Source organism: Primulina tabacum, chromosome 14 (genome assembly GCF_025594145.1).
Source record: "Primulina tabacum isolate GXHZ01 chromosome 14, ASM2559414v2, whole genome shotgun sequence".
Lineage (NCBI taxonomy): Eukaryota > Viridiplantae > Streptophyta > Magnoliopsida > Lamiales > Gesneriaceae > Primulina > Primulina tabacum.
Window position 1 is genome coordinate 33,761,221 of NC_134563.1, and position 26,958 is coordinate 33,788,178.

The following is a 26,958-nucleotide window of genomic DNA, read 5'->3' on the forward strand; positions in this document are numbered from 1 at the left end:
AAGTGTTGAACTGCCGCAATTTTGTTGAATTCGCTTTTTTAAACCGAACCTTACTCGTTTTATACTGTGAGGTATTTGTTCTTCTTTATCTCTCTGCGTTAAAGTTGTGGAATTTATTATTTTTTTGCTAAATTTATTATGTTGTTTGAAGTGATTTTTATTTGTAGTGATGGGTCGACGGAAGCAAGTTCAGGCCGCATAGAACGGTGGGAGTTCTTGAAAGGAACAATTATGAAGTGGCATTGAATGATGACAATTATGATCTAAAAAAAGATGATCTTGTCAAAGTTGACAAAGTTGACGAACCATTCTTTTTTGAAATTGATAGGTCTAGTTGGGTTTCTGAGGAGGAGCATTATGATGTTTCAGAAATCGTTATATTAAATTTGAGGGTGAGTGAGGAGTTTTTTGATTATACAGTTAGCGAAGAGATTTGTAAGGATTCAAGGCACTTTTTGAGGTTTCGGTTGAGTGATGTCAAGGAGCATCTGAGCCGGATAAAATTAGGGCACTGGCCGGTCTTGTGCGGGGCTAGTATAAATATGGAGTTTGTGATGAAATGCGTAACTGAGGGTTTGGAGAGGGATGTTGTTATTGTGTCTGGAAATGTTGACGGACCGGATGAGGGAGTTACAAGTCTTGTTCACTTGGCTAGTTTGAAGCTCTTGACGATACGGCCTATTTCAGGAACCAGTTTTTTGAAAGATATGATGTCCATGTGTGTTAGGGTTGAAATTTTGGAGCGCATGTTTAATGAGTGCGAGTCACTGCTTGATAATAATAGGCCCCTTTGGAAAAAGAGTATGATGAGTGTTATGGATTGGCTGCGCCCAGAAGTTATGACTTCAGAAGCCAGATATGGATCTGATGCCGTTTCTAGCATGGACGTTGAGATACCTTTTGGAACGGAGACTGATTCTTCGGTGACCAAAGAACAAGCAAAATTTGAAGTTTCAGGTTTCTATGAAGCCATTAAACCATCCAAGTGAGTGCTAATGGAAAGTTTAGTCATTAGCTATTATGGTTTACATTTTTGCATTTGCGATTATACTCTTTGATCCACATGTATGACTTTTGAGCAGGGAGGCACCAATGCTGGATCACCACCTACCTGAGTTGCTTCCTGAGCTACGACCTTACCAGCGTCGGGCGGCTTACTGGATGGTACAACGAGAAAATGATGGTTGTGGATGTTTAGGCGGAAATGAGAGAAGGCGGATTGTTACTCCTCTATCTATGCCTATAAATTTGGTAGACACACCTCGAATAATTTATTACAATCCCTTTAGGTATGTTCCTCCTAAACCTTTTCCCCTAAGAATGACTCTTGATATTTTTTCATTAACTAGGCACTTAATGCCTTGAACATCATGTAAAAAACTAATTTATGTACGAGCTTAATTTGGTGAAGATGTTTTGAAAATGCTTTCCAATGTATTCCTGGTTCAGCCATTTCATTTGCTTGGGGTTCTTGCTGAAATCTGAACTGTTGCTTTTCTAATAATTTATTTCTCTGTGAATATATAAAATTTCTTCTGCCATGATTGTTTTTCTTTTTGGATGTAAAAAATTGGACATGGCTCCCTTTCTTTTCTCTCTTGAGTTACCTTCTTTGAACCTCCTTATCAGACTGTTCTGATGTGAGGATTGACTGGAGGTAAAGCATATAAGAGTTGGGGTTTGCAATTGGGTTAAAAGAACCTGCTTGTACTAGTGAGAAATATGACAAAAATATATTTTCTTTGATAATCAAATATTCAAATGCCTATCGTAGCGTTGTTAAGTTCATGATCCACAAGTTGCTCTTTCATGGATTGTGGAATCTGAGTTAGGTTGGAGTATTAATGTGCTGACTACACTGTGGACGAGTTAATTCTTTGGCAGAGATGATAGACTTTGGACCTGCTTTTCAGTGCCTCAATTGGTTATCAGGTGTCGCTGCATTATTCTAAGTAAATATCAATCGAGCCCTATCAGTTTTAGCTAGCACATAGCTCTGATAAGGTATTTTTGGTCACCAAGGAAACCAATTTCTTGTTTAGTCTCAGGTAGCACATGTTAGAGCGAGCACTAGTCCTATTTGGATCATTCTTTGAACTATGAAGCTTCATCAATCCTTTGTCCACTGTCAATGGATGCTTTATACTTCTTCGATTAAGCTGTATTTTGTCATCATGGAGGAAATTTGCAAACGAACATAGACAGATGCAAACATTAAGAAAGAACCCTCTGTCAGCGTATGGTTTAAACTTCTTCAATTAAGCTATATTTTCCACTTGGTTATCATGGAAGATAGCAGCAAATGGATATAGACAGACACAGACATTAAGAAAGAACAAAGAGAAGGGGTGGGTGGGTGTTTGGGAGGAGTTAATGGGAAGATTTATGAAATTTATGTCACCTTCCTGAAATCCTTCTTCTTTCTGGACTACTTTTCTAAAAAATCTGCGCAATGTTTGGTTCTCATCTACCAAACTCATTATCCATTCCTTAAAATAAAAGCAAATACCATTGCTTAATTTTCAAATTTCAGTTCCTTCCCCAGAAATATATATTTCTTTAATTTTCCGCACTTATCAACATAGTCAATTAATCATCACATCTAATTCGACCTTTTCACCTATAATATTTTAATTAGATGTACTGTATTTTAATATTTTAGAGTCACCCTTATTACCTCCATTCACACAAATATCAATTCAAACATAACTTAATAATATATACCGAGGAAATCTCACATCGGTTGACTAGTACAAGTAAAAACTCTCTCCTTGGAAAATAATATAAACCGTGGCTTTTTATTTTACAAAATCATTTTTTATGACGTTCTCTCAAAACATAAAAATTACAACCAAACGTTGTGCAGAATTGTTGGAGAGAATACATTTGTTGAATTAATGCTGTTTTGTTATGTTTCAGCGGGAATATTTCTTTGCATCCTTTCTGCTCCTCGTCACATGTTTCTGGTGGAATTCTTGCTGGTAAGTCCAGTTTGCTGCATCTAAGGGTACAAGTACGATCGCAGATTTTAGTAGTGTTTGGCTTCATTTATGATCTTTCCTAAAATGTGAATTTGGAAATTGTATTGGAAAATGTCACGCGTCCGATTTTGTTTGTGGAAAAAACATTTTTATACAATTGTAGATCTAGGGTCAGTTTAGACATAGACGTCACAGTTTAAAAGGACGCTTTATTAAGCTCGTTTTTCCTTTTTTTTAAAAAAAGAAGAAGCAATTTTAAGGTAGCAGGTTTATTTTTTAAGGAAAAACAAAAGCTGAAGCATAGAAAACCCACGCTCTCTCGCTTCTGTAAAAGTAGTTTTTAGAAAAACTTTCAATTGATTGTTTTCTTTTTTTTGGAAAGAAAATGAAATGAAATGGCAATTTTTGTTTCATTTCCGAGGAGAGAAAACATCCCCGGAAGTGAATCCAAACATAGCCTTTGACACTGCACGTGATCAATTCCTTAGCCATGATTGCATATTTTCTGATTTAAATGAAATTTCAGAAATGTAATTTTACTGTGTAAGGTCGCTCTGGCTTTTGGAGTAATATAAACTTTTATATTTTGATGGGAGATTGTAGTAATTGATATGCCTATTGTTGTTTCTATTGCATTGCTGATGGGTAAACACAGACGAGATGGGCTTGGGGAAAACTGTTGAGTTGCTAGCTTGTATGTTAGCTCATCGAATGCCATCATTTGAAGTCACTGATGATGCTAGCAAGATGATGCAAATTCAAGGGTCTCGAGAGAGTAACTTGAAAAGACTGAAGAGGGAGCGTGTAGAGTGTTTATGTGGTGCTGTAACTGAGAGCTATAGATATGAAGGTTTGTGGGTGCAGTGTGACGTTTGTGATGCTTGGCAACATGCTGATTGTGTTGGGTATTCAATGAAACAAAAAGCTTCAAAATCTAGGGACACTGCTGAAATAGAAAAAAGTAAGGAGAACTCAAGAAATCGTGAAAAAAGAAAAAATAATGCCAAAATAGTTGAGATGGTTGGTGATTTTGTATGTTCGACGTGTTCAGCACTAACCCGAGCCACTGAATCTCCAGTTGAAACAGCTGCAACTCTTATTGTATGTCCAACCACTATATTGCATCAGTGGCATGCTGAAATTCTTCGGTAATTTACCTCCCTTTGCATTCATTAAGCTCTCTCTTTTTTTATGTGATCTTTGATGCAGATTTTATGCATGTGTCTACTACATACATGTGTAATCTCATGCATGCATTTTTTGCTGCGTTCAAAACATGTCCACAGTCGAACTTGTTCAAAATTTGTTTGACTGAGAAGTCACGGACAAAAGATGCATAAATAAGTTACTGGGTACAAAAATAGAATATGGAGCATTATTTTTTAGGGTATTGCTACTGATGGTTTTGTTTTCATCACTATGTGATTTTCTTTAATGTTGTCCTCTGTTGTTAGATCATCTCTCTTGCTGTGAAAAGAAACATGCAGTTATTTATCACCATTGATTGATTAAATTTTTATTTTTGACTTTCTTTGTTTTAATTGTCTTGAATATGGAAGGAACTAGCTGATGCATAATGTCAAAGACTCTGGGGATAGAGTCTTAATAATTTCCTAACTTGTTTATTTATCTGCCAACAAGTTGTTTGCTTCTGACTGTTTCAATTTCGTCCTCCGTGTCATATATTTAATTTATGCACTCACTTAATCTTGTTTTCCTTCTACACTCGTAGGCTCGGCCTGACTATTTAATATTTAATTGTGACCTTTCTTATAGGTTTTTAAGAGAGTATTTTTTCACATGATTATAATTTGTTACCTTATTTCTGAATTTTGGAATACATATGTCGAGGTGTCGCTGAGCTGTAAATAGCTCTGTAAATAGGTTGGGAGAATTAATTTGTAATCCCTGAGATTGAGGGAATTAGTTAGGTAGTTTCCAGATTTAGGATTGAGTTAGTTTTCTTATTTTTCTCCTTGTAATCTCCTATATAATACCGTGTATTATATCAATTCAAAGAGAATAATATACAAAAAAATTCTTTTTCTCTATTATCTGATTTCCCACATGGTATCAGAGCCCTAGGAATTTTTCTGGGGTTTCGTATCTTCAAGCAGCCTTCATTGCTGTGTGTTTCCTTTTCATATTCCAGTTTTTTTTTCTGGGCTTCCATTTCTACGTGTTCCAGCCTTCATTGCTGTGAATCTCTTCTTCACCATGTCAATGTACGAAGAATCCAATTTTGTTCAGAAAATTGGAGAGTTGCAGAATATTCGGGCATCCAACAGATTCAATGGGAAGAACTATCTCAAATGGTCCCAAATTGTCCGCACATACCTAAAGGGCAAAGGGAGGCTTAATCACCTACTTGGAACTGGACCAGAAGAAAGGGATCCAACCTTTGCCGCATGGGATGAGGAGGATTCCATGATTATGTCCTGGCTATGGGATTCCATGGAGCCAACGATCAGTGACACTTGCATGTTCTTGAATACAGCAAAGGAAATTTGGGACTATATCAACCGCACATACTCGAAGGCCCGCGATGCTGCCCTGGTGTATGAAATTAAGGAAAAAACCTCCGCCACCAAGCAGGGAGACAAATCTGTCATAGAGTATGCAACCCTGTTGCAAAATCTTTGGCAGGAATTGGATCACTATTGGGTAATTGAGATGAAATGCCCTGATGATGCGGCCACATTGAAGAAATTCATTGAGAAGGATAGGATTTATGATTTTTTGGCAGGACTGAATTCTAAATTTGATCAAGTTAGAATCCAAATCCTCGGCAAGGAGGATACACCGTCTCTAGAAGAGACAATCTCATTAATCCGAGCAGAAGAAAGTCGGAGGAGTGTCATGCTAGAACCCCATACTATGGATGGGTCAGCCTTGGCAGCGAAAATAAATCAAGAGCAGTCGAAGAATGATCTGCGGTCAGCCTTAGCAGCGAAAACAAATCAGGAGCAGTCGAAGAATGATCTGCCTAAACACTCGGGTAGAGATAACCAAGGGAACAAAGACAATCGGTGTACTTTTTGCAAGAAACCGAGGCATACAAGGGAGACGTGTTGGAGGCTGAATGGTAAACCTCCGAGCCGAGAATGGGGCAACCGTGGGGGGCAACAAAGGCCTCAGGCACATATGGCAGAGCAGCCCAATATTGAGGAAAATTCAGCAATAGGGGGGTTCAGCAGCGAAGAAATTGAGAAGCTGAGAAGCTTAATGGGATATCTTGAGAAGCCTTCTGGAGCATGTTCAATGGCTCTTTCAGGTAAACCTGTTTGCATGAATGTCTTAGACAAATTCTATCCCAACTCTTGGATCATAGACTCCGGTGCTACAGACCATATGACCCCCACATCACAAATCTTCCTTTCCTATACCCCATGTCCAAGTAATAGAAAAATTGTTGTGGCCAATGGCTCTTTAGCTACTGTTGCAGGGATTGGTGATATACATATCACACCTAGCCTTATCCTTAAAAACGTTCTCCATGTACCCAAACTGTCAACGAGCCTTGTGTCTATTCAAAAGTTGACTCATGATCTCAAATGCTATGCCGTTTTTTGCTCTTCTTATTGTGTTTTTCAGGACCAGGACTCGGGGAGGAGGATTGGACTTGCTAAGGAAAGGAACGGTCTTTACCACCTTGAGCCATCCCAGAAACTTAGGAGCAACTTGTCTTCATCTTTCCTTAGTTCCTCAAACAAAGATGTCATTTGGCTATACCACCTACCTCTTGGTCATCCCTCTTTTAGGGTCCTAAATATAATGTATCCTCATTTATTCCAAGGATTAGATATTTCGGAGTTTCAGTGTGACATTTGTGAATTGGCAAAACATACCCGTGTATCTTTTCCTATCAGCAATAAAAGAAGTTCTCATCCTTTTCATTTGGTTCATAGTGACATATGGGGTCCTTCAACTATACCTAATGTTTCCGGGGCTCGGTGGTTTGTGTCCTTAATTGATGATTGCACCCGAGTTACATGGCTCTTTCTTCTTAAACAAAAATCTGATGTTAGCACTGTTATACCTAATTTCCATTCAATGGTTCAAAATCAATTTGGGGTCAAAATAAAAAGCTTTAGGACAGACAATGCTAGAGACTACTTCAATCAGATTCTATCCCCTTACTTTCAATCTCAGGGAATAATCCATGATTCATCATGTGTGGACACACCCCAACAAAATGGGGTAGCTGAAAGAAAGAATGGCCATTTACTCAACAGCACCCGAGCCTTACTGTTTCAAGGGAATGTTTCTAAGTCCTATTGAGGAGAAGCCGTTCTTACTGCCACATATATGATAAATAGACTTCCCTCCCGCGTGTTAGAAAACAAAAGCCCCATAGAGGTCCTTAATAGCTTCTACCCTCACTTCAGAACCTCAAATGGCATCACACCTAGGGTATTTGGGTGTACTGCATTTGTTCATGTCCACAAACAACATAGAGGGAAACTAGACCCCAGAGCCATCAAATGTGTTTTCCTCGGTTACTCATCCACTCAAAAGGGATACAAGTGTTACGACCCCTCTAACAGAAAATTTTACATCTCTGCAGATGTCACTTTCACAGAAAATAAACCTTTTTTTTCCAAGTCCTCTCTTCAGGGGGAGATTTCAATGATGGAAGATAGTACTTGTGAGTCCTTTGAACCACTTAAAACCCTTGACCTTCCGTATGTGCCAACCCGTGTTGTTGAACCCGAGTCCTCTGAACCAGTCACATCTGAGTCACCCGATCCTGTCACTGAACCCTTATCATCTCCTACTCACAATTTCCCAAGATTTCCTCAGGTGTATTCAAGGAGAAAGACCGTTCCTGAACTGACACAAGTCCAAGAATCCAATCCAAATTCTGGAAATGAAATTACGGTAAGATCAGATCCACCTTTACACACACAACCTGTTGAACAAACCACTAATTCAACAACCGTTCTGGATCTTCCCATTGCTGTTAGAAAAGGAACCAGAGAATGTACTAAACATCCACTCTATCCACTATCTCACTATGTCTCTCTCAAGCGCCTATCACCAACCCAAAAAGGATTCATTGTGAGTTTGAACACCATTGCCATCCCTAACAATATGGCTGAGGCATTGTCAAAAAGGGAATGGAGGGATGCTATGAGAGAGGAAATGAGTGCATTAGAAAAGAATAAAACATGGGAGATCGTTGATAAACCGAAGGGAAAAAACATTGTTGATTGCAAGTGGATTTTTACATTGAAGTACAAGGCTGATGGATCCCTTGAAAGATATAAAGCAAGGTTAGTAGCCAAAGGGTACACTCAGACTTATGGGGTGGATTATCAGGAAACCTTTGCTCCAGTTGCAAAAATGAACACTGTGAGAATCCTGTTAGCATTGGCTGCTCACTTCAATTGGCAATTGCTACAATATGATGTTAAGAATGCATTCCTCCATGGTGACCTAAATGAGGAAATCTACATGAACATCCCACCGGGATTTGAAGGGGACACAGGTAACAATGTGTGCAAGCTGAAAAAGGCCCTTTATGGGTTAAAACAATCTCCTAGAGCATGGTTTGGCAGATTTGCAAAAGTCATGAAGGAATCTGGCTATAAACAAAGCCAAGGTGACCACACCTTATTCATTAAGCATTCGGCTGGAGGGGGAGTGACTGCTCTTTTAGTCTATGTGGACGACATCATCGTGACTGGAAATGATGAGAAAGAGAAGCATGAATTGAAGCTAAGACTAGTAAAAGAATTTGAAACAAAGGAGCTGGGGAAATTGAAGTACTTCCTCGGTATTGAGGTGGCACATTCAACACAGGGAATCTACATATCCCAGCAAAAGTACGTAATTGATTTATTGGCAGAAACAGGGAAGACTGGGTGTAAACCGATCTCTACTCCAATAGATCCAAACTATAAGTTGGGAGAAGCTAAAGAAGAACCAGCTGTGGATAAAAGAATGTACCAAAGGTTGGTTGGCAGACTCATATACCTTACTCACACTCGACCAGACATAACATATTCTGTAAGTATGATCAGTCAATTCATGCATGATCCAAGAGAACCTCATCTTCAGTCTGCTTACAGGGTACTGCATTACTTGAAAGGCAATCCGGGGAAATGAATCTTGTTCAAAAGGAATGGCACTCTTACTCTGGAAGCCTACACCGACGCTGACTATGCTGGCTCCCTAGTGGATAGAAGATCAACTACAGGATATTGTACTTTTCTTGGAGGTAACCTAGTGACATGGAGGAGCAAGAAGTAGAATGTAGTGGCAAGGTCATCTGCGGAATCAGAATTCACGGCTATTGCTCAAGGATTATGCGAATTACTTTGGCTGAGAATCATTTTGGATGATTTGGGAGTCCAATGGGAGGGTCCTATGAAGCTCTACCGTGACAACAAGTCCGCTATTAATATGGCTCATAATCCCATACAACATGATAGGACAAAGCATATTGAAATTGATAGACATTTCATCAAAGAAAAACTGGAGGAAGGGTTAGTGTGTATGTCCTATGTTCCATCAGAGAGACAATTAGCCGATGTTCTAACAAAGGGGCTGAACAGTTCGAGTTTCCATGATCTTGTATCCAAGCTGGGAATGGAAGACATCTATTCCTCAGCTTGAGGGGGAGTGTCGAGGTGTCGCTGAGCTGTAAATAGCTCTGTAAATAGGTTGGGAGAATTAATTTGTAATCCCTGAGATTGAGGTAATTAGTTAGGTAGTTTCCAGATTTAGGATTGAGTTAGTTTCCTTATTTTTCTCCTTGTAATCTCCTATATAATACCGTGTATTATATCAATTCAAAGAGAATAATATACAAAAAAATTCTTTTTCTCTATTATCTGATTTCCCACAACATATTCCAGCAAGGGATACATGGCTCAAGTCAAGTATGACCTATTTCTTAAAATATCCCAAACATGGGCAAGGTCCTGAGATATTTCTTTCATTAATTGGTTGTAGTTTTAGCTGCACAAGCTCTTGAAGGTATTCCAATTAAAAATATTTATTGAAAAATATGATGTAATCTGTGCAAGTAGAATAACTATTTAAGGGATTTTACTTGGGTTCTGAATCTGGTTATTGCCAAAAAGTCCTTGGAGCCTATTCTAGTCTTTTCTGCAGAGTTGATGATTAGAGAAGCTGTTGACTGAGAGTATTGTAATTGTTTAGAACGTAACTCACTATGTTATAGGTTTGGTAGTCAGGTCAGCTGATGTTATTCATATTTACGTATCAGGGGAAATTTTAACATCTTGGAGTCCTTTCATGAATTAAATCATATTATAGATATTCACTTATCAGGAGAAGATTTTATATCTTGGAGTCCTTTCGTGAATTAATTCATCCATCTTGTTCTCATTCAGTAGATTTCTAACCAATTAGCTTAAGAGTTACTTGGCTGCATTGCGATGATGCCACTTAGATGGCGAGGTAGAAAAAACTGGGAATTGATGAAAGGAGAAACATCTCTTTTTACTGATTTTGTAGAAAGTTGGACTTGAACCATGCTTGATTGGCAGCATTGGGAATCCTGTTGGTTTTTTAATCATTTACATATTTCTCTGGATTTGTTCCTCATGCCTACAATTCCTGCAATGCCTCTTTTCCATTTTAACAAGCATTGCTTCTGTATAATTTTGGAATGAAAACTGAATAATATCTTAAAGATTACTTGAATGTGTATTATGTTAACCCATGCAGCCGTGGAAAGTGTTCTTCTGAATGTTTGGCTGATTCAATTCGAGTCCTTAGGTGTTGATTTATGTAATCTGAAGTAGATAGGTGTTGATTTATATAATCTGAAGTAGATATAGGATTTTATGGTGGTAGGTTATATCTGGGAGTATAGTGGATGTTAGTTTTCCCAGTGCCTCTTTACTAAGGAGCTGGGGCTGTGAGATGGCAACTATCACTTTCTTTAATTTAACTTCAGAAATCTACTGAGTCGGTATTGTCCCAATCGAGAAAGAGAGGATGTCAAAACAATTCAACCCTGAGACTCTTTCAACAGAAGGACATCAAGAACATGTAGCAATCGATTATTGTTCATTTCCTTTTCTTTTGTTCTCCGCTCTATTATTTTGTTTCATTACCAGTCTTACAAATTTTATGAGACGACTGGAAGAGATCTGAAGCTAGTGTTCAATTGCTTCGTTCGTGGCCTCTGTTATGCTTTCTTTCTCCCTTACTATCTATTGTTTTATTTGTGTATTGACAGTCATACAAAACCTGGTTCCTTGAAAGTTTGTGTTTATGAAGGCGTCAGATATACCTCATTTTCTGATGAACCTGCTATTGATATTGAAGAACTTCTGGGTGCTGATATTGTCCTGACAACCTATGATGTGCTCAAAACGGATTTGCCGCATGATTCTGATAGACATGAAGGGGATCGGCGCTTTATGAGATACAAGAAGAGGTAATTTCTTGAGTGCATGCAGGCAGCCTGTTTCCAAAAGGATAAGATTATGTTGTAATTCATGCTTCTAAAATCTGGTCTGAGCAAGAGCCACAAAAATGGAGAGAATCGAGTATCACTAGGGAGAAGTTTCACTTTTAAGTTGGAGAGGCCGTTTGTGTACCAGGAGAAAGAGTTTTGTCGTGCTTTTTAATTTATTCTACTTTTTGGTGATTAATTATTATCCAAGCTTTCCCACTTGAAGTTCTCATCACAAATGATTATTTTGCATATTGGATCTTTTTGAGTATGATTATGTTGCATGCTTTATAAATTGTCTTGCTCACTGCAGCATTCAATATAGTGTAATTTAATTGAACTGCTATAATTTTGTAGATACCATGTTGTTCCAACTCATTTAACCAGAGTATTGTGGTGGAGGATCTGTCTGGATGAAGCTCAAATGGTTGAAGGTAATGCTGCTGCTGCAACCGAATTGGCACTACGGTTACATGCCAAGCATAAATGGTGTATAACAGGAACTCCAATTCAACGCAAACTTGATGACCTATATGGCCTTTTGAGATTTCTCCAAGCAAATCCTTTCGATACCTACAGGTGGTGGGTTGATGTTATTTGTAATCCATACGAGGTATGATCATGCTCTTAATTTGATAGAATTAATATAATATTTATTGTAATAACTTATTAATTATAAGATTATTCATTAGACATGAAATAAACTTTGCAATAATAATCAAATAAGTTCACATAATTTGAACCAGCTTTTACAGTAATTACCTAATAAAGTTTCAGAAGTAATGGTAGATTCGTCGTTGCCATGACTATGACTAGGACAATCAACGTTGATATAAAACATAACAATCAGGACCAAACTTGGAATTTATTTTAGCAAACCAAACTTGGGAATTTTAAGATAGCTGATGCTTTTAAATTGGTTTTATCCTTACTAGAATTAAAATGACTAAAATTAATCTTCATGTTATCATAGCTTTTCATTTTTCATGGTCTTGTTTGCTGTTTATGGTTGTGGGTAATTGTTTCAGTTAGGTGGTCTTACGTTGTGATATTATTTTAAATTTCTGATTTAAATTTGGCAGAGGGGAGATGCAGAAGCAATGGTGTTTACTCACAACTTCTTCAAACAACTTATGTGGCGCTCCTCAAAAACACTTGTTTGGGATGAGCTAGAACTTCCGCCACAGGAGGAATGCGTCTCTTGGCTTTCCCTCTCTCCAATTGAACAACACTTTTATCAGAGGCAACATGAAACCTGTGTGGATGATGCCCAAGAGGTCATTGAAACCTTTAAGGATCATGATAGAAAGGGAAAAGAAGCAGGTGCTCAATAATGGTTACCGAGTTTTATGATTGATCATGTTAATTATGTCTTAGAATGGTCTTCAGAAGTTCAGCTATTTGCATGCTTTTTTATTTATTTTTCAGTTTTGAATCAATCATCTTATATCTTTCGAATATTCTTGTCAGGTTCCCTTGCATATGATGTCCTATCAGAGCGTTTTATCACCAATATAGAGGCTGCAAAGTTGTTCAACTCACTCCTGAAGCTTCGTCAAGCGTGTTGTCATCCTCAAGTGGGAAGTTCTGGTTTACGCTCTTTACAAAAGTCTCCAATGACGATGGAGGAAATATTGTCGGTGGGTTTTGTGATGGATGGCAAAATTGTCGTTTTGATCATGGGATTTACTCAATCATTACTGTACAGAAGAATTTTCGTTGCTGCAGGTTCTCATTGGAAAGACCAAGGTAGAAGGTGAGGATGCCCTAAGGAAATTAGTTGTTGCGTTGAATGGACTTGCAGGTATAGCTATGATCAAGCAAGATTATAAAGAAGCTGTATCTTTGTATAAAGAGGCGCTATTTATAGTCGAGGAGCATTCTGACGATTTTCGCTTGGATCCTCTGTTGAACATCCACATTCACCATAATCTTTCTGAAGTATTGCCACTTTCTGTGGACAGCATACCAGATAACTCTGTCTCCGGAAGATCAGAAGAATTAACCTGGACTTGTCATATTGACAAAATAGAAAATAATGCTGCGAAAAAAGGAAGATTGATCAGAGATGATCCCAGCCTAACCTCCGATAATGCACCTATGATTTCCTCTTGTTTATTGATGAATGGTAAAAATTGTTATGATGCTCGGCCTCATGTATCAACAAACATCCAGCGCTCAAGGACGGCATGTGAAGATCTGAAACAGAAATACTTATCTGTGTTTTATGTTAAGTTATCCACAGCTCAACAGGAGTTTAGGAAATCACATGAACAGGTATGATGGTTTCAAGATCTCGAAAGTCATGCTTAATCACGGGAAATGATTGGATCCTTTGACATTGATTAGGTTACATGTTATCTTTTTGGTAAGAATGGGTTCTTTAAATTTATGTTGCATTTTTAGGAGTGGCTGAGTTTCAATTCTGGACTGGTGTGGCATCTTTATTAGTGCTATATATATATATATACAATAAACTCATAAAAGACCATATTAGAGTTAAGAGTAGCATGTCATACCGGTTGTCTTTTCCAATCTCATCATGCTTTACATGCATGCTCATGGATGACAGTGAACTACATTATTTTCCTTCAAGATTTTTCATTTTCCATCATGTATTCTTCTGATTTTAAAGATGATAAATTTATTCTTTAAATGATATTTTTTCTCTTTTGTTTGAAGTTGTGTGATGCTTTTAGGGGTAGGAAAAATCAGGATACAACTTGGTGGTTGGAAGCCCTACATCACATTGAGCAAAATAAGGATTTAGCTAATGAGTTTATTAGAAAAATAGGAGAAACTCTCTCGGCGGATGCTTCCCAGAAATCAAGAAGTTCTGCCTGGTTAGTGATGATCTCAGTTCCTGGTTTTAAAGTACTTGCATCATTAACTAACATGCCAGTGTGATGTTCAGGCCATAGCTGACCATCATGGTACTATATTTTTTACTGTTGAATGTTTAGATTAACTGGAAACATATTTATAAATGATTTGTATCTCATCTTGAAATTATGAGGAATCTTACCAAGAAGCTTGGGTGTTTTGAGTTTGTGTTGCACAGGGGCTTGGGAATATTCTTTACTCTTTGTTTGTTTGTGTTATGGGACTTAAGTTCGTTAACTCCCTGAGAAAGTAATTTTGCATTCTCCATTAACCGAGTCATTACATATGCAACCTAATGTGCAACTCAGTCTTTATTCTAATGATCAAATTTACTAGATAAAGGCAAATTTAGGCTGTACTCTTCAAAGTGATTTAGATGGTCTTTTGGATATAAAATTCTGGGCCACGGATGTATCTGGAATGGAAATTAATAGAATGGGTGAAACTGCTATCTGACACCGATGGACACAGTAAATATTATATACTTATTGGCCTTCTTTTTCACTCTTGAATCTTTTGTTCTGATTCTTGGTATTTAAAATGAAAGATTAAGACACATTAGACCTGACCTGAAACCAACCAAGCCTAAGAACAAAACAGAGAGAGAGAGGAGAGGGGTGTTTGGGGGGGGGGGGATGTGGGGGGACAAAGGGTAAAAGAAAAATGGACGGACTGCCAACAAAGAAACACTCCTAGAAATGGGGTATCCAGATTTATTATGCTGATAAGGAATATATACTCACTTGATACTCAGTTGTAGACTATCTGCTCTTTTCCTTTCACTTTGGAGAAGGCGGTGTTAAATTTGATCTTTCAGTTATTTGGGTTTAACTAATGTATGAATTTATGATAGATATGACATGAATCACCTTACTATCAAGCCCAAGTGATAGAGATATTGAGAACAAACGTATTTTTACTATCTAGGGTTCTGGACACGTATTTTCTCACCTTTACTTGTATAAGAAAAACCATATCATTTTGGTGGTTTGTTAATTGGAAAAACTGACACTAAATGTCTTGAGATTGGGGCTATTTTTGAATTACGTGTTTCTATTAGCATAAATGTAGATTAAATGAAGTTACCAACTTACTGATTTATTCTGTGTGGATAACAGGTTACGCAGCATAACTACTATAAAATACCATATTCAAACTGGTTTGGATGCTCTAGAAGAGTCGAGGAAAACTTTGCTGAATAAACTCTTGGAAATTGATGAAACCATGGAAAATCCCAGGGAGGAGGATGTTATTCGTGTGAGACATTGTGCTTTATGCTATACTGACTTTGATGGTCCTGCATGCACCCATTGCGAGTTGGATGAAATATTTCAGGTTTCCAATTATGCACTAGTCTTTCTTCTATTCAATCCGAAGACCATTAGGACCAGGCTTTTAGGATTTCAATTTTTGGTCATGAATTATGAATTAATTTTATGAATGCAAAATATGAATCAATATGGAGTGTTACCGATTTTCTTGAAGCTCATGCCATTTATTCCCCAAAAGTTAAAAATTAATTGCTTAAAGAATCTTCTAATTTTCAATACAAACGAATAATTTCAATCTAGACACTTCCTTCTGTTTACATCTTTTATATAATTACGTAGTCGTCCTTACATTGGGAAATATAGATAGTTGCCTAAAATATAGATTTTAATGATCTCTTGACCAGGTTTACGAAGCGAGGCTATTTCGCCTTAACAAAAGCAATAACAGAGAGTCAATTATATCTGTTGAAGAAGCTATTAACCTTCAAAAGAAGAAGTCTGCTCTGAATCACTTTTACTTGACTTTGTCACGGCCTAACAAGGCCTCAAATTTGTCTGCTTCTGGCTCTGAAGATAACGGAAAGAAAAGGGATGCTGGGGAGAAAGTGATGGTCTGTACCATATGCCTTCTCAAATCTTAATTGCATGTATCTTTGCATCTTCAAATTTAGCAAACTGTCATATCAGAACTTGAAGAATAGTTATATATATGTTTCCCTGGTATAAGCTATGTGTTGCTTTGTTAAACTTACCATTAATTTTTTTTTTTGGCCTGTGAACAAATTCGTTCATGGTGCTAGTGCCTAGTGGTAATCTGCAATTCTGCATCACTATATACTAGTCGACTATTACAGGATATAACCTATTCATATTTTATGGTTTTGGAGGCCAATTGTACTGGTAGGGAAGGGTAGGCGATGTTTAAGTTTGCTTTTGTTCCATTTTGTTTCAAGCTTTCTCATCTTGAATATTTATGTTTGAATTTTTATTTATGTCAAATAGCAATAAATATCATTGAATGAACTCTAGCCAATTGATTTGCTCATATTACTCGGAGCTCTAACTTCCTGGTTTTACCCATCATGTTTATCTAGGTATTTGAGTGAAGCCATGGAGGGGTTTAGAGGGTCTGTTTGTCGAAGGATTTTAGCAAACAATCTTTTAGTTTCGTGTCTAAATGGGAATCTATTTGGAAATTTCATTATTTGTTGAACAATAACACGATAGTGTCCGTTCAGATATCAGATACTTCATCAGTATCATGGAATGGTAATAGAAATTGCCGACAATCTTTATCTACTTCCGAAACATTGTTTCCTTTGCTACATTCCTACTTTTGCTCCATTGGTTTTCAGATATTAAATTTGCATGTATCGAATGCAGTCAATTATCTTCGACATGCTCAGAGTGGAAACTATGCCATTATATTGTCTTAATGAAATTGATTGCAGGTCTCAAAGTCTCCTTCTGATTTGGAGGTTGTGATGACTGCTATCAGAAACAACTCCAGAGGATTCTTAGGAAGAGAGAGAATTTCAGCAGCCAGAAAGCAGCTTAATCTCCTTGAAGTATGGATGAATCAATTGGTTTTGTACTAGGAGTGTTGCGAACTTGTTTTTTATTTTTTTTACAATATTTGCTCTTGTATTATAATTTGCGATGGAACTTTTATTTCGTTGCTCAATGTGTATCAGAGTACAAAGCATTTCAGCCATTGAAAAGTATGAAGCTATACATTTCCATGTGAAGACGTCAATTTCTTCTAAATGTGTTATAGTTTAAAAAAGGACGTGCGACGACATTGTGGATAATACCATCTACGATGAACATGAATGCATTTCTCCCAAATTATTTTGGTTGGAAACTCATACCGTCTTTTTATTTGTTTATTTATGAATTTCAGGGTATGCGCAAAGAGTATGCTCTAGCGAGGTCTTTGGCAATTTCTCAAGCACAAGTATTGCGAGCTCATGATGAAATAAAGATGGCGACCTCACGTCTACGCCTTAGAGAAAACGAGGATGATAAATCTATCGATGCTTTAAGCCCAGAAGAGTTGGATATCGCAAGTGTTGAAAATTCTAGTGAAAAATTTCTAGCATTGGCTACATTGTCACGGATAAAAGGGCAACTTCGCTTTTTGAAGGTAACAATGTCTAATTAGTGAGACCAACAAAATCCAACGGTTGGCTCTAGCTAATCCTTGTTTGAGGACCTACACTTCCCCTCCCAATTAAAGAGATCAATTGTTTGTACTAAGAAAGTGTGTGGATTCAAACATGATTGCTTAGGAATCAATTCTTGTACTAGAAAAAGAAAATTAGGAAAGAAGAGAAGCGATAGAGCCATCACCGGATGGCATGTATAGATTCTTCAGTGGAAGTGATCAATGGAAAAAGACGTGGCCACTTGATATGTGTTCTTTAATGAACTGACAAGGAAGAAAAGAAAGGATATTTTGATGTCTCAAGTGGTACTATATGTTTACATAACAATGGTCGTTGTCTAGTTGATTTATTTATCCTAAAGGGAGGGTGATGGGAAAACGGTATTAACCCTCTTAATATAGAATTAGCTATTGTATAAATCGGAAAAAATTCATAAAGTTGATGTAGTGGTCTTTGATTGGAACTTACAGAAGTTAAAGCTAATTTCTGCCCGTGATTTCTGAACACTTTTGAATGGTACCCTAGCTTGTACTTCAGCGATGTAAGAGTAAAATTTTGTTGCTTAAACAATCAATCCCATGAACTGACAAAATTGTGTACAGTGGTCTTGTGAAAGTTGTGGTAATTGACGTCTTGACTGTTCTCATAATTACATTAACTGTGAAAAGCTGATGTTTGTACTTAACCTTTGCCAGGGTTTAGTGCAATCTAAACTAAGTACGTGCTCGGAAAGCATGGATACTTTAACCGTAACCGAAGCTGCTGTAATATCGGAGAATGGCTACCTAGCTAAAGCAGATGATGAAGAATCATGCCCAGTTTGTCAAGAGAAACTTGAAAACCAGAAAATGGTTTTTCAATGTGGTCATGTGACGTGTTGTAAATGTATGCTTTTATCATTTCATACTTCCTTTTAAGTGCCCAATCTTTACATGACACAATGGTGTGCTGACCGATTTCTCTTCTATTTTTCTCTATACATTTAAAATTCCCAGCATGTTAAGTACCTCATAACCTATATACACTGATAGCATTTTATCCATTGGCATCTTTTGCATTTCCATGTAAAAATGCTTCGTGTGAATGCTCGCTTCATTAATTTTGGTACAGGCTTATTTGCAATGACCGACCAGAGATTGATTGAAGCTGGAAAATTTTATAACAACATGGTAAGATGCCCAACATGTCGACAACCCACTGATTTTGGAAATATCGCATATGCTGATGATCGGCAAAATGGAAAGTGTGGTGATTGTGACAAATCTGAGGTTTCTATAACCGTCCAAGGTTCATACAGTACAAAGGTAAATATATGTTTAACAATAACACGACAATAGTTTCTCTATTCATTAGAGCTTAGCACAAGATAATTAATTTTCTCTCTTGTTTTTTCCCCTTCTCCTGCTTGTGTTTGGCCCAATTAAAAAATTGTTTGTCGGGAAGTGTGGTGATCGATTAAAATGGCTGGGAACAAGTGATTGAATTCTAATATTTGGATGTGGTAGCAATAACACAATAATGGGGGCTGAATTTGATCACACTTGTTTCAGTCATTTATATGTCAGGACTTCCTTGCAGTATTAGATTCCTGAATTTTTTTTACCACTTTGCATGGGTTGTTCTTGAAAGATCGAAGCAGTGACAAGGAGGATTTTATGGATTATTTCTACTGATCCCACAGAGAAGATTCTTGTTTTCTCAAGTTGGAATGATGTCCTTGATGTGTTGCAGCATGCATTTGCTACCAACAGCATAAGCTATGTCAGGATGAAAGGAGGAAGGTCGGTGCCTATTTATCCATACATCAATTTTAATGTGTTAAACCGGCATATGATTTCATCCAAGGTATCACTTAAGTATAGACAAAATTACCTGAAAATCCTATATTTATTTTACTTGAGTTTTTAAGGAAATATAAGCTGTTTGTCGTCAGACAACTGAAGTCATATTAAGAGTAAATCATGATACATTTCATCTCCAATTTGTATTATAAAGCAACTAGTTAATAGAGAGTTTGTTTCCATAAAGCACTGTATCAGATAATGCGAGACGGTTTGCTTTTTTCCACGCAAAAGATTAAATTTGATAAGATGCTATCGCCCCTAAGTAGAACTTCATGAGAACGTACTTTCAAATCCTTTGCTTTTTTTCATTTTTAGTTTTTTTTAAAATCTAGCAATTTATGCTCGATGTTTTGGATCTACTTGCATTGGCTATGGCTAAATTTAAAATGATCTCATTTGTATATTCGTGTCGAATGCAACACATGGCATAAAATTGTAAAAATCAGTCATAGCTATAATTATTCTGAACTAAGTCATGAGCTATAAATTACGAGATCCTCTTTCTCCGTGATATGATTATCTGATCTCAAGGCGACACACTGCAGGAAATCACAAGTTGCCATCAGTGAGTTCAAGGGACAGAGAAGCCATGCAAAAGAAAATAATAAAAAGATTGATGAGGAAACAAATACCAAGTCTGCCCAAGTTCTACTTCTCCTAATTCAGCATGGGGCTAACGGGCTAAATCTTTTGGAAGCACATCATGTCATTCTAGTCGAGCCACTGTTGAATCCAGCAGCTGAAGCACAGGCAGTCGGTAGGGTGCACCGAATTGGACAGAAGAATAAAACTCAAGTTCATCGCTTTATCGTAAGTAATTCTTTCTATAAGTTACATAATTCTTTCTAAAATTTGTGTATCGATATTTGTCGAAACAAAATATATGAAATCAGAAGATTTTAATTTGAAAGTTCTGATAGTTTGCGAACCGTTGGCCTCGATTGGTGATCATTTACACGTATAGGTCTCTTGATATATCAAGTAATCTCTCAATTTCCCTTTTTTTGGGGTGCCGGCTAGGTGAAAGACACCGTTGAAGAAAGCATATATAAACTGAATCGGAGTAGGAACACAAGTTCATTTATAAGTGGGAACAGAAAGAATCTAGATCAGCCATGTCTGACGCTTAGAGATGTTGAGTCCTTGTTCAGAGTATCGGCACCTGCTGTTGCAGCAGCAGATCAAACGCCTGCCAGAAGCTTGAGGGATTTACCACCTTCTGTAGCTGCTGCTATTGCTGCTGAACAGAGATTAATGGATGGCGCTACATAACAGTAGTTGCAATGCAACAGGACACTAATACTTTAGAACTGACAGATTTCATGCAGTCTTTTTCTGCTTGAGGAGATCGACACTGAAGCTGTTCTTCGATCACACAGATGACATGATAATTCTTCAACTAGGAAGTTTGTCATGTAAATATTTTTCTTTTTTTGCATTATTTGCTAGACATGTAGGAAGCCATACTATTTTCAGTGGTACACCAATGGCGTAGTCTAAACATGAGGAGGACAACTCATATCAGGACAATTCATATCCGCAACCTTTGCTCAAGAACAACTGGAGCTACACCACGTCATTGTCCAAGGGTTGCGAACCAAGTGGCACATAAACCTCCCAGACAGCACCTATTTACCGGAAGGAATATGATTTATTTGAATGTGATTCCCTTGTTTCTGAAAACGTTTGTACATGATTTGATGAACTATTAATGGAAAAGTATCTGTATTCAAAAGAAAAAAAAAATTGTGTCCAGACATTCAATAATCTTTGTTCTTTTATGTTATCTTTTTATTCATGAAACTTAATTATTTATTTGACAGCCTATTCTTAAGTTCATGCTAATTCGTTTTTCAATCGTGAAATACGTTACCAACACATTTTTGATCTAAAATACGAACACAGTTGTAGCATGTTTTTAGAAACATTAAAACATCCCACTGCTTAACACCAAAAACTTAACCCCAAATGCTTTGGGTACACAGATACACGATGGTTGTAGCAAATCAAAACATTTAAATATCTTGCGGAAGGATGTCACTTTTACAAACGTAATTATTATTCCACATAAATTTATGGTGTATAAAACAGAGTTTCAAACGATGATCGGACTGCTAATAACATGGTAGCACATGAAACTCATCGATTTCACATTGTTGTCCAAGATTAAGGAAGATTTTCAATGAAACTTACATTTATATCCAGTGATACAAACGATACTCCAATCATTAACTTCTCGAAATATTTTAGATTGTGCTATTACAGTAGGCTGTTTTATAACTCGAGTTTTTTAATAGTTTGGCAGTATCACTTGCCACCACTCGAGCTCAGTTTGCCTCCTTTTTTGGAGGACTAGGAGATTACGTGCCGACTCTTAAAAATCTTCACCACCATCTCTGAAGAACATTTACAACTAAAAGTACAGATTTAGAACCCACATAGCTAGCAATCAGTTGGTAACTAAACAAGATCCAAAGTTTCGGACATTAATAATTTGTAGTCTTCTACAGCATATCAGTTCTAATCATCATCTTTTTAGACCCCCTATTAAATAAAGACCATGTAAAAAATAAACCAATAAAGACCTGAATGAATGATGCAAATAAGCTCTCCCTGCTAAGCTTGCTATCTGGCACCATATTTCACTAGATGTTAGATCAAAACTTCCAGCGATTATTGCAGTTTACGCAAGTTACAAATGTGGTCATGGGCTCATCAGCACTCCGCGTCTGCAACTGGTAGTAAGTAGTCTCCTTCTTCTTGCACCTACCGCAGGTGAACTCATTCGTGCTAGCCTTTGGAGGTCCTCCACGCTGACTGTTAAACAGTGCTTTCTCTTTTATTTTTTCATTCTGAATCTGCCTTGCGTCACTAGCCATATCCTCTGGCGTCAATTCAGTAATGGCATGAGGCTCGATATCCCCGAGCAAGACTTTTCTACGAAAATCTGGGTTCTGCGGATCCTTAATGTTGAAAATAATGGACCGGTATTTGAACTTCTGGGCACCAATGGATTTGCCCCATTTCTCAAACATTGCAGTTTCCACTAGAACAGCAACTCGATAAGGGTCACATGCATCTGCCTTTTCTCTCGATTCATCATCAATTTCACCAGAAACTTTGCACAAAGCTTCTGCAATAATTTCTCGGAGTTTGTCCCTTGTTGAATCTTTGCAGTAAACAAGAGAAGAGAACTTTGGAGGACCAACTGGGTCTGATGCCTGTTTTCGTATTTCAGAACTTGTTCTCTCTTTAACTTTCATGTTGACCTGTATGTGTTCTCCAGCCGCATTCTTTGTAGTCTGGACAAGTTCAATTTTTTCACTCGTAAGGCTAGCTGAAGTTTCTGACTTCATGAGTTTGTCAGAATTTGGTGAGCCAGAGTAACCGTTTCTCTCAACCATAACATGTTTCTTCAGAGACTTTTGCTCGATTTTAGCAGAGTTCGTTCTCTTAATCTTCTTGTGCTCGTTAGTTTCTGTACCAGCGGAAGGTTCAGCTTTCACAGATTTGTCATCGCTAATACTCCCGTTCTTGGTATTCATTGTTTCCTTAACAATTATACCCTTCCAAATTTCAACCACATCAGAAGCCAAAGACTTGATCTTGTCGCTTTTATGTTTTGTCAGTTGGCGAAGACGTTTACCCACCTGAAAAACAAAAAATTAAATAGAAAGAAATGAAAATTAAATAATTGGATTCACCTTATAAAACTAATATAAACTAATATTCATATGTACCGTAAATGGTGTCTAAACGAGAACAATACTTACATAAGAGAATCCAATTCCTTTCAATAATCATCAGTACATAAATGGTGTCTAAACGAGAATAATACTTACAAAAAAGAATCCAATTCCCTTTTCAATGATCATCAGTACATAAATGGTGCAACAAGAAGAACAATACTTACAAGGCGAAACCAATTCCCTTTTCAAGAAATACAAAATAATATGTTATATAAAATGACAGTTTTTAACGAAACCATCCTTACATTAATACGTTGCGCTTGGATGAAATGATTTGATTTAGATATGTATTTGAAATGACTAACATTGTATTTACGTGGATTTGCAAGGGATGGATTTAAATTCATCCAAACAATCAAATGGATTTGAAATCCATAACGTCAAATCCTTTATCCAAGTGCAAACTTAATTTCCAACAATTGGGGCACAGCCATAACAACTATCCTTGAAACATACAATTGGCATCTCAATCTTCAATCCAAGATTCCCCTAATGTTTTATGTACCACCCTCAGCACCCTATCATTATCCTTTCTACCAGATGGCTCGCATCCAATAAACTGATCCTTTTCCTCCATTTAATCCTCGTTTATCATTTCAATACTTTTATGTTAAAGTTCTGGATTACGAGAAGTGTTTTGGAGACTTTCTTATCTTAAATTTATAGCTCTGGACCTAGGTTTTTAAGACATATTTTGTTCATGATGGACTTTCTAATAATGATGTTACTTCTACTTCTAGTTCAACACCTTTTCTGACAAAAGAAGATCAACACAGACGAGGAGAGATTAAACTTTCATATTTAGAGGAAAATCATCCTTGTTGTCTTTAGAAAGAGTCAATCTTTCAGAGAGTGCCCATATCATCTCTTTCTCCTCTCTGCGTGGATCTATGTAAACATATATTAGTAGGTGGTACCTGCGGAGAGGGAGTCCTGCAGCCATAACTTGGAGTGGTGGCCAAGTGAATCATGGGTCACCAAAACGGTTATGTAGGTATTCATGGAATTCACTGTTTAAGTTCCATTAACATTTCATGTAACAGTTGCTATGACCATTGCGGGTTTTTAAGATAAATAAATAAATACTTCAGGAAATTGGAAATCTTGGAAAAATATTTAGTGAAAAAAATTAAAAAATCTTGATTTAGAAAACAAATTCAAAAACCATTCGGCAACGAAGGGGCGGCCATTCCCGTTCCATATTGATGAAAAACTGGTGATTTCCATTCAAACACAATACTTCACCCTTTACAACATAGAACTTTGTATTAATAGCCGCCAAGTCCATTCCAGAACAGTCAAAACGCAGCAGCGGTGGAAAACCATGAATTGGACGCATAGTGCTCTGGAAAGGGTCTAAGATGACAGGTGACGAGCACAAAATCTAACTTCCCTCACCACTTACACCATGAGACACAATCCATGCAAAAAAATTCACATAAGAAAGAAATGAGAGGAGGCGGATTATACAGAGAAAGCAACCCAATAAAAATCTAAATTTTTATCCTGTGACTTATAAGTTATAAGATGACCACATGGTTATACTGACACGTGGTGAAAAGGAGAACTATTCGTTACCAGCTGAGACATATAACGGCGTTAGAGAAAAGGATTGCATCCATTTTTGGAAACAAACTTCCCATTCCTAATCACCTAAAGAAACTTAAATGATTGGAATAGATACTTTCTAATATCCGTATAACGGATTGATTGAATTGACTAACAAGGTATGTACCCTCTCTTTTCCTGGTCAGGTCAATAAAGTCATGAAATCTTTCGATTTCTTTTTTTCCTATAAAATAAAATGGATTTACCTGCACCATATCATGATTTTATTTTAGTCGTTTTGGGACCAGGTCTTATATTAGGAAGTCCGCGAGTAGTATTACTTCCGAATCCAATTTATTCAGCCTTTTCATTGGGATTGGTTCTTTTTTGTATATCCTTATTCTATATTCTATCGAATTCGTATTTTGTAGCTGCTACGCAGCTTCTTATTTATGTAGGAGCTATAAATGTTTTAAAACAACTAAATACACCTTGTGAATAGCACAAAATCTAACTTCCCTCACCACTTACACCATGAGACACACAGTCCATGCAGAATATTTTACGTAAGAAAGAAGCAAGAGGAGGAAGATTATAAAGAGAAAGCAACCCAAGAAACATCTAAATTTTGTCCTCTTGACTTATAAGATGACCACGTGGTACTAACTCTTCAAACACTGACACGTGGTGAAAAGGAGAATTATACGTTACCTGCTGAGACACAACGGTATTAGAAATACATTCACATTTGGAAACGAACTTCCCGTTCCTAATTAACCAAAGAAACTTAAATGATTGGAATAGATACTTTCTAAAATCCATACAACGGATTGATCGAATTGACTAACAAGGTATGTACCCTCGAACACAACTAAATTCACCTTCCAAAATTGAAGATTTGAGATAGCAGAACAGTTATCTGTATCTTTGATGCTCCAGCAATTAATCGACAAGAACAAAGAGCTATAAAGGAAACAAACCAACACAAAAGAGAAGGAAAAACAACCTGCGTTGATACAAGTACTTGATAATTGACAGGGAACTTCTTGAGCCGTTTTATTGCATCAACACACCGATCCACTTCTCCAGGTGAATTATCTGCCATATCTGCGGCTCTCTTTGCTGACTCAAAAAGCTCGATCAGCTCCTTCTCCATTATTCCTCAATCTCTGTCTATAACTCTATATGCAAAGCATTACAGACACGATGAAGTCTTTCCTCTGAATATATGCAAGAAAAAGACAATCTTTACTCAACAATTTAACAAGCGCTGAAAAGTCCAAACTTGGTTCTCTGAGTTATCAAATCACATAACCAAAAAAAAAAAAAACAGATCTTGAAGAAAGAAAACGCCACTTCTAACGGCTATGAATAAAGTTTAACATCCACGAGGATATAGGCATTAGTTTCATACATTTCACTCAATTCCTGTAAAATGAAGCATAAACAATATGATTTAACATCAAACATAAAAACCAAATATTTGACCAAATTAAAGATCCAACGTGAGAATTCAACACGACCTATCGTTCAAAATAGAAAAAGGAAACGAAAACTGAAAACTGGCACGAGAAATCAAATCTAGAAACATAAAACAAGGCAGAAAACATGAATTCTCAATTTTTTTAATCAGAAAAACAGATCTTCACAAGAATTACATGTTAAAACAAACGTAACACCTGAAAACAACAATGGGTAACTGAAATCAAACCTCAAAAAACTAATAAACCACACGCAGCATCAGCTTCGCCTCCAAACCCTAGTTTCCGTGCCGAGACTGCAGTCTGTTTTGTTGTGTGTATTTGCTATATAATACAGTATATTCTTGGGAGAGAACAAAAGCAAGAGTTTATTGTGGGACGTGTGTTGTTCCGTAGACGGTGTAGATTGGTTGATGAATATCCTTGATCGACGGCTGAGAAAACACGACCCCTGTGAGTTAATATCCTTCGTTAGAAATTTTTTTTTATTCAAAAATTTAGTATCTCGATTATTTTATTTTATTACTTTTATGCGGATTCTTAATAAACCGTTTGTTTGGCGGCGTGAGATTTGGTCGGATTTGGAATTGTAAATA

The 26,958-nt window shown here is 37.0% G+C and overlaps 3 protein-coding genes and 1 long non-coding RNA gene across 6 annotated transcripts in view; 2 read left to right on the forward strand and 2 right to left on the reverse strand.

Annotated features, from left to right (window-relative positions):
- The window catches only part of LOC142525218 (small ribosomal subunit protein eS27y), an 89,069-nt gene that overhangs the window by 50,956 nt on the left and 11,155 nt on the right, over positions 1 to 26,958 (reverse strand). The gene's annotated exons all lie outside the window — the stretch shown is intronic.
- LOC142525202 (uncharacterized) lies at positions 170 to 21,344 on the forward strand. Its single transcript, XM_075629391.1, is given in 20 exon segments — positions 170 to 190; positions 192 to 985; positions 1,083 to 1,289; positions 2,920 to 2,981; positions 3,637 to 4,129; positions 11,200 to 11,400; positions 11,776 to 12,031; positions 12,501 to 12,741; positions 12,889 to 13,058; positions 13,147 to 13,695; positions 14,101 to 14,261; positions 15,420 to 15,636; positions 15,977 to 16,183; positions 17,024 to 17,140; positions 17,476 to 17,718; positions 18,436 to 18,625; positions 18,851 to 19,044; positions 19,370 to 19,521; positions 20,130 to 20,394; positions 20,605 to 21,344. Coding segments are annotated over 20 exon segments (4,992 nt in total). The 3' UTR covers positions 20,857 to 21,344.
- On the reverse strand, positions 22,024 to 26,730 carry LOC142524331 (transcription elongation factor TFIIS-like). Of its 3 annotated transcripts, none has more exons than XM_075628278.1 (3): positions 26,593 to 26,730; positions 25,888 to 26,101; positions 22,024 to 23,234 (listed from the first exon to the last, which is right to left on the reverse strand). In XM_075628278.1, the coding sequence occupies exons 2-3, from the start codon at positions 26,035 to 26,037 to the stop codon at positions 22,242 to 22,244; spliced, it is 1,143 nt and encodes a 380-aa protein (XP_075484393.1). In that variant the 5' UTR covers positions 26,038 to 26,101; positions 26,593 to 26,730; the 3' UTR covers positions 22,024 to 22,241. The 3 variants fall into 3 exon arrangements, with proteins under 3 accessions (XP_075484393.1, XP_075484392.1, XP_075484394.1); XM_075628277.1 differs by having other exon boundaries at positions 25,888 to 26,062; positions 26,593 to 26,728; XM_075628279.1 differs by lacking the exons at positions 25,888 to 26,101; positions 26,593 to 26,730 and adding an exon at positions 24,251 to 24,524.
- On the forward strand, positions 24,942 to 25,827 carry LOC142524332 (uncharacterized). The gene is made up of 2 exons (XR_012814870.1): positions 24,942 to 25,060; positions 25,343 to 25,827. It is a non-coding gene; the product is annotated as an uncharacterized LOC142524332 (long non-coding RNA).

Bases quoted from the DNA above. Each gene is read 5' to 3' on its own strand.
- LOC142524331 (XM_075628278.1), bottom strand. From the start codon at position 26,037: ATGGAGAAGGAGCTGATCGAGCTTTTTGAGTCAGCAAAGAGAGCCGCA. The intron at 23,235-25,887 runs GTTGTTTTTCCT...TTTGTTTTTCAG, and splicing joins AAGTACTTGTATCAACGCAG to GTGGGTAAACGTCTTCGCCA.